At 32.5% G+C, this 12,795-nt stretch overlaps 1 protein-coding gene across 1 annotated transcript; it reads left to right on the forward strand.

The window, feature by feature from the left end:
• The first annotated feature begins 704 nt into the window (after positions 1-704).
• On the forward strand, positions 705-11,723 carry LOC125062475 (tryptophan 5-hydroxylase 1). Its single transcript, XM_047668442.1, has 10 exons — positions 705-985; positions 2,820-2,973; positions 4,093-4,258; positions 4,324-4,374; positions 7,009-7,126; positions 7,674-7,837; positions 8,998-9,124; positions 9,970-10,202; positions 10,940-11,156; positions 11,525-11,723. Exons 1-10 carry the CDS (start codon positions 728-730, stop codon positions 11,612-11,614), a joined length of 1,578 nt encoding a protein of 525 aa, XP_047524398.1. The 5' UTR covers positions 705-727; the 3' UTR covers positions 11,615-11,723.
• The last annotated feature ends 1,072 nt before the right edge of the window (positions 11,724-12,795 follow it).

The following is a 12,795-nucleotide window of genomic DNA, read 5'->3' on the forward strand; positions in this document are numbered from 1 at the left end:
AAAAAAATATAGTTTTGAACTGAAAACGGGCGAGAAGAATTTGTAAGAAACTCTGGGCCACTCGTTTTAGTCGTCAAATTTTCTTAAAAGATGCGTGCTGCACAAAATGCAAAAGGTAATGTTGACTACATAGTCGATTCACCGTCACACATCGTAGACGTAGAAATTCAAACTACAATTTTCTACATTAATTAACAAAAAATATGACATATTCTCAATGCGATTTTAGCTGTCATATCTGATTGGTATGTTATATTAATCTTAGTATATTTTGTCTATTAAACAAAAGATATAAATAATTGTTAGGTCCGTTTATTTTGTACGAGTCTCCGAAGAAATAAAAGCAAATATTAAGCAATTTATTGTAGTACGTTTTTTTTTTAACTAAAGGCCTTAACAACTAATACTTATAGAACAAATATATTTATTATTTATACATATGGATTTAGGTACATAAATATTAATTCTGCAAAATTTCATTTTTCTCCCGTATAAATGATTGTTATCGATTTAAATCGAATACAATCTAACAATCAAAAATAACAAGCAAAGTGTGTCCGTGACTTAACAATGTGAAAGATTTTCCAAGTTACGGTGAAATACTTGATTCAGCCAATCAAATATACCCACCCTCCTGCAAAGCTCCCGCGCCTCTTCTCTTTATATACGGACGCTTTAAAGGACTCCTCGCAGTGAATCACCGGCGTCCTTACTCGTCAAACTAATCATGAGCGGGTCCGGAAAAGGATTACTTGGTCTATGGCTGTATAGAAACGGTTCCGATTGGCAGGTTAAGAATGAGGGACACCATCCCAAGCTTGGTGAACTTCATCCACCACAGAATTTGGAGGGTGAAAGAATCTCAGTCATATTTACAATCAACAATCAAGTTGGCGGTCTTGTAAGAGTACTGACGGTTTTCCAAGACCTGGGGATTAATGTACTTCATATTGAGTCGAGAAAGTCCGCTACGGAAGTTACTGCGGTAAGTTGTTTTTATTCTGTGTTAAATCTTTGAGTTTTGTAAAGTTGTATGAAGCTTCGTATCAAAGTTACGCGCTTTTTAAAGTAGATATACGACGCGTATATAATTTTTGATATTAATCAATATTAAAACATTAATAGTGGATATTTAATATTTGCTTATAAAAAACTTAAAATGAAGTTTATTATAATTTTGAATAAGATTAAAACATACCAAGTTTCTATAATTCAATTTGATCAGGCAATTTGCGAATATTAGTGTAAAATAAAATATTAAAATATTTTCTTATTATTAAATATCTCATTGGCAAATTCATCGCATTGCTAAATGACTGTTAAGATTATATTTTTTTATTGGCAAATAAGTTACCTTATGTTCCAGTAAGAAAAAATCTTGGGGCGAATCCCACAGCGCTTATAATAATATCTATCTAAATTAAAATATGTTGTCTAATAATTTACCTAATCCTTTTTGATTAGGTATTAACGCTTGGCGTAAATTTTAAGGTTTAGGATTTGATTCCTGGCAAAACAATTATGACATCTGGTTGATAAATTGAGAGGGCGCATTGATGACACAACATAGTACAAACAATTTTTTATATAGTCACGTCTTAAAATAAAACATCGCAGTGCAAAAGTTTTTCTGACATTTCTATAAAAAAAGGCAAGGTTTATCTGATATCAAAAATAAAACTGAAATTAAGCCTGTTACAATGTATGAGGCCTGGTATCACAGATTATTATCTTTAGCATTATTAAAAAAGACTGACTGTTTAGCTCGTTCGTTAATATTATAAATAATATTTTTTTCATAAAATCGACTTAACAATATGTAAATTAAAACCTATCAAATATCTCCATAGTTGCGAATTAAAAAAAACGATTTTAATCACGTAAAGGTCACATTTAACTTATTCACATTGTAAATTTCGAGAAAATCATGAAAAAAAAAATTGTTTAGTTTTAACTTGTTTCCATAAATATACATCAATTAAATATGTCCCGTCACTTATATTTCGATATATGTTTATAAATTGATTTTTTATGTATGATTTTTTAGTACCGTATTTTTGCGAATATTGCATAGAATAAATTTATTTGATTCCGTTTAATTTCGTCACAACACCTTGATGGCTGGAAGTGTTCCTCAGTCCGTTTCACAAGGCATTTTCTTTTGCGAACTACCGAACTGTGGAATCGACTCCCGGCGGGGGTCTTCCCTGAGAGATATGACCTCCAACTATTCAAAATTCGAGTGCACTCCTCTCTCAAAGGCCGGCAACGCACCCGCTAAAAATAGGTGTCTATGGGCTGTGATGACTGCTCTTTTAGGCGTCCCGCAGGCTCGTTTGCCCCCCTTTTTTATTTAAAAAAAAAACATTTTTTTTAAAGTATTTATTGTCTTGACCCCTATAACTTCTAAAAAGAATTTGACACGTTCCATAATTAATGTATTTGAATCTTATAAACTTGTATTGCATTTAAGTGTAAATAAAAGGCGCCATAGTTCAATTCTTCACTCAATAATGAAGGTTGTTTTAAATTACAAACGAATCGCAGATCACAACTCAAATATCAATTTGAAATTGCATCTGACGATCAACAACACTTTATGGAACCAATTGCTCGTCGAGTCACTTTCAAACACATAAGAAAGAAAGAGCCTTCAAAATTAAAATCTCTCACAAAGTTGTGCAACGAAAGCCTGTCGATCCTAGAACACAGACCAGCTCTATTAACTGCTTTTTAGTGTTTAATTCCAAAAAGAAAACAATTGCAACACATACTATACTGTTTACGTTTAGAATTATACACTTTAATAATTGTTACAGTCCGATATATTAGTTGACGTAGAATGCGATCCAAGAATAATGGAACAACTGAAGCGTATGTTGAAGAGAGAGGTCCAAGATTTTGAATTGGTGTCGTCGAACACTGGCGAGGAGTTTCCCCCTCCAACGCCGCTTTCAGCCGCTGCATCATTTGGTGAGTTATCGAAACATATAACAGTCGGTTGCGCCTATAATTTCCATCACAAACATCGCGTGTGTATGGTTTGTGCATGGAAAAATAGTTGTTTGTGGTCAAATCCTATATGATAAATGCTTCCTTCCTTCCTCTTTCCTTATTTTTTTCTTCTGGTAGGCCGAATAAACGAAAAGCCAAGCGTCCGACTCTCAACCTTGAGGTCATTCGTTTGAATCACGGCTGTGTGCTGTGAGTTTTCTTTCTATATGCGCATCTATCACTTGCTTCGACGCTAAAGGTGAATATTGCGAGGAAGCCAGCAGCTAAGACCATATAGGGTTGTAATAAATGTACACAAAATATATTTCCTTCCTTGAGCCTGTGTTGCTAACTTAATCAATTAGCCAGGCTGTCCCGGCTAGCTGTTACATTGTTAGAAATACGATTTCTATGTGCTATTCTAACAGATACTGATAAAACTACTGTACTCCACTAATTTGCAGGGTATTTCTAGTGCCTCTTAAAACCAATTGACGCACACATGAGTTGCACTAAGATGCGCGTGTCTGTCAATGTCATTATACAATTGCTTTATATTCCGACATTTAGACATAGACATAGACATAACATTTATTACAAACAAAAACACACACACATAAACACACAAAATAACAATACTTAAAGAAAACATAAAATAAAATAAGACATCACAAACAATAAAAATTAGAAATTAAAATTAAGAACATTTGAATTCATTGTTTCAAAATATATAAAATGATACTCAAATGTGTTGCTGAAATATCCATTTTAAGAAACAACATTTAGAGTTTGTTATTTTTCTTGAAAACAATAACTTTAATTACCCTATTTCTTTTATAATCGATGATGTTCTAACAAAAAAAAATCTTCAAATTCAAATTTAAATGACAGCCAAAACTAGCGTCTTTTCCACAGACTAACTAAGAAAGAACATTTAGAGTGTGTCATTTTTCTTGAAAACAATCACTTTTACCCTATTTCTTTTATAATCGAAGATGTTCTAACAAAAAAATCTTCAAATTCAACTAACATGACAGCCAAAACTAGCCTTTTTACCACAGACAAATTAAATAAAACATCAGTTAACATGTTTTATAGATTTTGGTGAAATGCCTTGGTTTCCCCGAAAGATTGCGGACTTAGATCGGGCTCAGAACGTGTTGATGTATGGCTCCGAGCTGGATGCTGATCACCCTGGCTTCAAGGATCCTGTTTACCGGAAGAGAAGAGAACAATTTGCAGCAATTGCAAATAATTATAAATAGTAAGTTAGCTATGTGTATTATCGTCATAATTATGTTAATATTAAACGTCATTTTTAATTCCTAGCGGACACCCGATTCCTCGCGTCCAATACACGGATGTGGAGATAAAAACTTGGTACGTATTTTTTTTTTATTAAATCTTTTACTAAGTCGATTGAATAGTAACAATAGTTTATAATCATCAGTGTTTTTACGGTTTAAGATATTTTATTTGTCATTAAGAACTTTCAACTAAAAAATATACCAATACAATAATATTACACTGATTAATTATTTGGATATTACAAAGAGTACAAGAGCAGGTAAGAAACAATGGACTTATTACATAAAAATGCATCAATTACATTTTTTAACCGTTACTTAACACAAAAAAGAGATAGTTTACTCTCATTTAGGGGTCTAGTAACAATTATTATTTCCATTCCTTGTGTTGTAGAGCAGTGTTGTACTAGTGGCTTCAGCGTGCTACTCTCATACATAGCGTCGTAGGTTCAATCACCAGCTGTGCATCACTGGACTTTATTTCTATGTGCGCATTTTACTTTTGCTCGAACGGTGAAGGAATCATCGTGAGGAAACCGACATGTCTTAGACCCAAAAAGTCGAAGGCGTGTGTCAGGCACCTACTTGCCTATTAGATTGATAAATGATCATGAAACAGATTCAGAAATCTGAGGCAAAGACTTTTTCTAGTATTGCATTTAAGTTTAGATCAAGTCATAAGGTTTCGCATTGTTTCTTAAAGAAGACTTTTACTATTAATGACGTGGAATAAGTGATACCTGTATCTTATGTTCCATAATAAACGTATTCTATTTTTATTTTATAGATTTGTTTTCAAATTATTAACTTTTATAAGCTAACTAAATTGTGAAATTAAATAAATAATAATTTGTTGCGAGATGTATCTCGCGTTGACTGTGCCGAGAACTAATAATGAAACTTAAATGTTCAACAGCTTCCGATGTAAATCAAACTTGAGTCTGAGGCAAATGATGTGGTGTAACAATAAATTAGTTTCCCAAGAGCGATACACCGCTAACTTATTTGTGAACTCGAACTTCAATCCGTTTACACTTAATATATGTATGTTTTTAAATCCTAAGAAACAAAACTTGATTATTTTATATTTATATACTGTCTATACTAATATTATAAAGAGGAAAGATTTGATTTTTTGTTTAATAGGCTCCGAAACTACAGGACCGATTTCAAAAATTCTTAAATGATGGATTTTAATTTTTCAGGACACATCACTATCTATAAAAAATGTCGCGATAGCATGTCTCTATCTTTTATAGTTACGTCACAATAAGCGTCCTTTTATTATTATTTTTTATTAAAATACCACCGCTAGAAAAGGCTCTTTATTCGTACCTAGGTATTGATCCTTATCAAAATAAATACCAACGTTTCACATAAGCTACAATTTAATGGCATAACCACCAAAAAAGCATGGTAGATTGGTGTTCTCCTGCCGTTTCTCTTGAATAGCTTACTACTATGTAATATAACAAAAATCTTAGCCACAGCAACGCTTGGCCGAGTCTACTAGTCGTTTATAAAACAATGAAAATTATATGCTTTAAGCTATGAACATTCGGATGATATATTTACAAATGCCACATACACATTTTGTTATAAAGTTAAGCAAATTTCTAAGCTTTGTGCTACGTGGGTTAAAACAAAAAATACTTGAGTATAAATACTTATCGAATAATTATTATCGTTCTTTACAATATTCCTTTTGACATATTTTTACAGGGAATTGAGCTTCAAAATCCACCCAAAGTTGGTCTGTCGTTTTCCATTTTCATCCATCCGGCGCGGCGTTTAAAAATAGGCAAATTTGAGTAATATTTTTTTGCACTCAGACTGCAACTATTTCTTGTATCATTTTCCTTCAGTGTCGTCACATGTAGGATTAGTATTTGTGTAGGATCAATTATCAAGTACACACATATTAAAATCCATATAGATATAAATGCCTTGATATATTTATAATCTAATTCGAATAAGGGCCGGGTCACATATGTAACCCATTGTCAATAGGATGCGCATTTATTTGTAGATAAAATAAAGTTCAAATGTACATAAGACCTAATAATGTCTTGTATATTTGTGTTATAATATAATGCCGATGTTACTGCTACATTCGCGCTACACGGCCTTGACTTTGATTAAGGAGGTGTCGGGGATTCTCGATAGAACGAAGGCTTAATAATTGAAATCGAGAGTACCAATTACCTTTTAAATCCTTGCAATATATTGATATAGAACTAGCTGACCCGGCAAATGTTTTGCCGTATAAATATTATTACAGTACTAATATCCAAACTGAAAGACGTATTTTAAACTTAATTAGGGTTATTAAAATTGTACACGATCAAAACTACTTAAAAATCGGTCAAGTTGTTTTAGAGGAGTTGGGTAACAATTACTGTGACACGATATTAAAAAAAAGGGGTTACATTTCGCATTAAGAGTAAATTTTGGAATCCACATATGGGAAGTGTATAAAATAAAGGATATTTTATCCGATAAAAAATTGGAATGTGATTTTACTTAGCCTACCTTTTAAGTAGGTACATTTTGCTATGCTACCCATTTTTTAGGTTTTTTCTATGATTTTTCTCTATATAAACCTCACAGTTCAAGTTATAAGTTCTTAACTAATAACATGTAAAATTGCAGGACAAAGCACACGTTATTTTAAAATATAAGTAATGTACATTTTAATTATTCTCAGGGGCGTTATATTCCGTGAACTACACAAGCTATACCAAAAACATGCCTGTGAAGAATATTTGGAGAACTGGCCGCTTCTTGTCAAGTATTGTGGATACAGGGAGGATAATATACCTCAGGTATTAGTACCTTTTCTTTAAATATAATAGGGAAATTAAGAAAGGTGCCCTTGGATATGGAAATATAAAAGCTATACTATCAATAAGGAAGAATTTTATAACATTTAATCTTACGTGTACTACTTAATTACTTGAGAATATTTAAAAAATATTGAGCAAATCATAAATGTTGTATGCTTAACAATTTCATTGTTTATTTCTTTAAGGGTCTGTTTCACAATGTATGGATAAAGTACCAAATAACTATGCAACACATAAATTATTTGGAAGATAAATTTTGCTATTTGACACTTCATCAGACTCATAACTTATGATGGACTTTATGTGACGAATAGCGCTATCGGACAGTCGTGAAACGCAACAATAGTGTTTATCCTACCAATAAGTAATAAATAGCTAATTTGGAAATTATGTAGAACTTATCCGTACATTGTGAAACAGACCCTAAGTATTATAATCCATCCACGTACACTATTGCAAAACCATTAATTAGGTAAAAATTAAAATTATAGATGCATTGAAACAAGTTCTATTATTATTCTTGTAGCTTGAAGATTTGAGCACGTTTCTGAAGCGCAAAACCGGATTCACACTCCGGCCGGTTGCCGGATATCTTTCAGCGAGAGATTTTCTTTCCGGTTTGGCATTTCGCGTGTTTCACTGCACACAGTACATTAGACACTCGTCTGATCCATTTTATACACCTGAGCCGTAAGTTCCTCGAATTTTTATTTAGAAGAAATATTTTAATTATTCAAGTCGAGTCAAAAATCATTTAGGTAACACATTGTACAAGGGCGTAGAACGGAAAAAAAGAACTGGCAATAAACTCTCCGCCACTCTTTTAAATCGCCAAGTTTCTTGTTTTACACAACGTTTGTAAGGAGCTGCAACCATTACACATGACATGTTAAGTAATAAATAATAATAAAATAAATTAAAAACAAAGATTTGTCATCTATCAATCAGCAGGAGGCATGGTGAAATAGGAGCACGCACTTACATTCTGTTGGGATCAACACGCAAATACATAGTCGAAACAACTAAAATCAAATAGTAATTAATATTATGACTATCATCAGGATACCATGGAAACTCGTTTGAATCATCGTTAGGTAGAACTTTTTCTCTAGCTACTATTACGACACGGTACTGAAAGTAAAGCAAGATTTTCTTTATTTATTCATTTTCCATATTTCCTGTTTTTACAGTAACTTAATACTAATACAATAGAAAACTAAACTAAAACATAATATAAACATAAATAGTAAAAACTTAAAACCTAAACCTTTTTATAACTAACTAGCTGTTTCCTGCCGCGCTTCACTGTGGCACATTGTGATTGAATGGTTGAGAAATGAGAAACAAAACAAAGAAAACATCTTATATAAGTTTAATTTTGCAATACTTGTGGAAAATAATTAAAAAGTAACAAAAAAAAATTGATAATAACAATCCTTGATGCGTATTTTATATCATGCTAAAATTTCAGTGCAATCTAGTGCAAAAAGTTTTGCATAACATTTTTATATATATAGATTATAAATAATGCAATTCTTGTGAATTCAGCCAGTGTGCAACTAAATATATATGAGGGCAAGGCGAGACGGGAGTAGGTATTTTCTTTTGGTTTCTTCACGCCTTGGCGAGTATGGACAGCCGGATGCATAAAACATATATGTTCTGTATTTAACATAACTACAATGATTAATTAATTACATCCTTTATTTATTATTATTTACAATACTGTCCATGATTTTGTATTTTACTCTCATAGTGAAGGCATTGGGTACGGCGTAATGGGCACATATTACTGGAGAATTATGATCAATTTATATAATAATATGACAATACAAATAATCTTACTTTAGAGATTGCTGCCATGAGCTTCTTGGGCACATGCCACTACTTGCAAACCCAAGTTTCGCCCAGTTTTCACAAGAACTCGGACTGGCTTCACTCGGTGCTTCCGATGAAGACATCGATAAATTGGCAACGGTATGTTTTACTTTTTTCTATTGAACATTACTAATAGTCTTTATAGGAGAAAGTTTATTTTCTAAATGTAATTTGGAATAAAACTTATCAATAAAATAAGAAAACACAAGAAGAAGCATTAATGTCAAATGAAAGAGACAAGCTGCCCTCGTCACAGGGAATCCTGTGGGGGCTAGTGCACAAAGTCAAAAATCATTTATTTATATAGGTAACTAGTCCATTGAAATGTTACAATTTGAGGGCCGAACTGAACATTTGAATTTATGAATTTTGGATTTATGATAAAAAGTTACATAGACATATTTGTAAGCACAGCGATTTGCTACAAAATGTGTCTTTACAAATTTTATCTACGATGGATAGTTTAGGAGAATTAGCCAAAAACGTGTTTTTTGCACCCCTTTATCGCGCGGATGCGTCCTCTAACAAAAGTTCAGCAAATGTAACATTTCAATGGACTAAACACAATGTACACTTATGAACGTCAAAAAATAAATATACATTAAATGCTTTCTCTTATAACTATAGATCCTTTTTTAATTTGTGTAATAAAGATTTTTATCTTAAGTACCAAATTTGCAGTAATAAATTGCTTTAATGGGGCATCTTAATGCAATCACAGATAACCGGTCCATGGAAGCTTACCACGTTTGTATAGCATAATATCATTTCAATTATCTAATACGCTTTTACATCAGTTAAATGAAGTATATTTATTTATAATTTTCATAAACGTTCATTAATTGTATCTTCAATTTTAATATGGTATTATCTTTAACAACCCCAAATATATGTATAACTCTGCAACTCTTACACAAAGGTAATATTGAAATGTATCTTTCTAGCTATATTTCTTCACGGTTGAGTTTGGTCTGTGTCGTCAAGTTGATGGGACATTCCGGGTGTATGGGGCCGGTCTTTTGTCATCAGTGGCTGAGCTGCAGCACGCGATATCTACTCCTGAAAAGATTATGAGATTCGATCCAGACGTCACCGTGAATCAGGAATGCATTATCACGGCTTACCAAAACGCATATTATTACACGGATTCGTTTGAGGAAGCTAAAGAGAAGATGAGGTTTGTTGATGTTCATTAAATTAAAATCTTTCAATGCCCTTTGCTCAACCGGAGATCGAACACAGAAATAATATTTGATTCCATTCTTTAGAGAATATACATGAAAATGGCTAAAATAAATAAATGGTTAAAAGGTTATTACGAGTATACTTATTCAACATAATAATGGTGAATGCTAATGCAAGCCAACTTCTGGAAACAACAGCGAACATAATCAAAACATTATAGCTCACCTATGTCCAGATTAAGCATTCTTATAAACGAGCTAGGTCTCTATATACATAGTTGCTCCCCTCACAGTATAAAATGGATTTTTGTTTAGTTTTTTGTAATTAGAATTTTTTATTTGATAAGTAATTGTTTTGTTTTTTTTGTAATGTTTGTTTTGTTTAATAATCTCTATATGATCTCTATATGTATGTCATGTTTGCCTAAAGTGCTTGTCACATTAAAAATTGTATTTTGTGTTTGTTTTTACCAATGTCTCAGTGTGCCAAGCGTTGGCAAGCTTATTCTCAATAAAAAATTTTTTATAGAAAACTGTTAATGAACATTACCTTAGTTTAAGCTTTTCACTAGTATTGTAGAAAATTAAGTCAACATAATATTACTTACTAGCCATCATTATTGTACCGATAGGCTAGATTGTAATTAATTTAAAGTTGCACTCTCTTTTGTGAACTTTACTCTATTGTTGACAAAAAATACTACAAAATGGTCATGCAAAAATATTCCAGGGCTTTTGCTGAAAGTATCCAGCGTCCATTTGGGGTCCGTTACAATCCATACACTCAAAGTGTTGAAGTCTTGAGCAATGCGCAGAAGATAACTGCCTTAGTTCGTGAGCTTCGAGGTGATATTTGCATAGTTTCTTCTGCTATAAAGAAGATCTCAGCTCAAGATTCCACTCTCAACGTTGAGTCGATTGCTAACATGCTCCATGCTGGGTTGCAAGTAAGTAAGACACGGCACTGATAATATTTAGAAGATAATAACCATTATGCCGGCCATACACACTACGGTCTACCGGAGAGGTAATCTGTGCAGGTATGCCTGCGCAGGTAGACCGGAATGTGTGTGGGATTAGACCTGTACAGGTTTTTGAACCTGCGCAGGCGACCGGCGCAAGATCGAAAATCGATTCTTTCTAGTGACACCGTACGGTGTACCTGTGCGTGTGTGCGTGTGCTCCGGTCGCCTGCGCAGGTTGTTAAGATAGACCTCTCCGGTAGACCGTAGTGTGTATGGCCGGCATTAGGTAACAAGTTGTGGACATTAGATTTTTGTTTTAAAACAGTCTAGTATTTTTATGTGCCTTGCAGGTTAATGATAGAAGCCCTCAAAGTGCATCAGGTGGAAGTTCACCTAACTCTGAACGCGGCCAGTCTCCAAGGTCCGATGCTTCCAAATAAATTTTATCTAAATATTTTATAACCTGTTAAAAAGTTATTACATACTCAAACAATTTTTCCTTCGTTTATATATTTAGTGAATTTAAATTTCATTGATATTTAGTACATACAAACGGGTTCCTAGTCAGAATTTTGTTTTCTATCCCATTTGTAGGATTATAAAAATATTAACCAACTTTTATATTTTAATAATTATTTGTTTTTTAAAAAGATAATATGTAATAACATTTTAAATATAAATTCATCAATGTATTTTCCTAAATAATTTTAGATCGTGTAGTTAACAAATATTATTATACAAATGTACTCAAAAATATACTAATTAGTAATTATTCTTTCTTGTTGGTTACCTACTCTGTATACGTGTAGCGATAAATAGTGTAATAATATGCTCTAAAATAGTATTTATTTTATATAAATATTACATAATATATTTTAATATCGTATATGAATCTAGCTGTTTCCATTTAAATTATAATCAAATTGTTATTATGTAGATGTGGTTTATTAAATAATATTTATGTAAAGATAAATGTCTTACGATATAATATTTGTAAAAGTTAAGGCAAATATAAATTGAACTATATGTATTAGTTTTATTTACCATCCGTATTATTAAAACCGTCATCAGTGACTGAATTTGTGCAAAATGCCGTTCGAGTTGCGAGTTGTTCTTAATTTAAACAGGAACACATAGATGGCGCTGAAATAAGTTTATAAAAAACGTGATTAAAAATTTATAACTATAAACAGCTTACAGCTGAAAAAACAGAGATAGACCCAGGAAGATATGGAAATATTGCATCGAAGAAGACGTCTTAAGAGTGATGGGAAAGTATACGAAATGGAAAGATCGAGACCAGTTTAGGATTTTTGTGGAGGAGGCCAGGGGGTTAAGGCATCTTGACTAAACCCCCTGCGGTGTAAAGGGTTAGGTGTGTGTATGTTTAATAAAACAAACTAAATTTAGTTTTGCTAATCCTTAGATATAACTAATAAATAGAATAGGGTCACATATCCGAGCGTCTATGGAATTTGGCCAAAAATTTAAAATACACATCGCTAGACAATACTAAAATAGTTTACGTAATACACCTGTGTTAGATTTGTTTTCTATTCCGACAGAAACTATCTTGATTATGTGTGTAGTTTTCAACTCACCCTTTTTTATGATTCTGCGA

The sequence above is a fragment of the Pieris napi genome, chromosome Z, assembly GCF_905475465.1.
Source record: "Pieris napi chromosome Z, ilPieNapi1.2, whole genome shotgun sequence".
NCBI lineage: Eukaryota > Metazoa > Arthropoda > Insecta > Lepidoptera > Pieridae > Pieris > Pieris napi.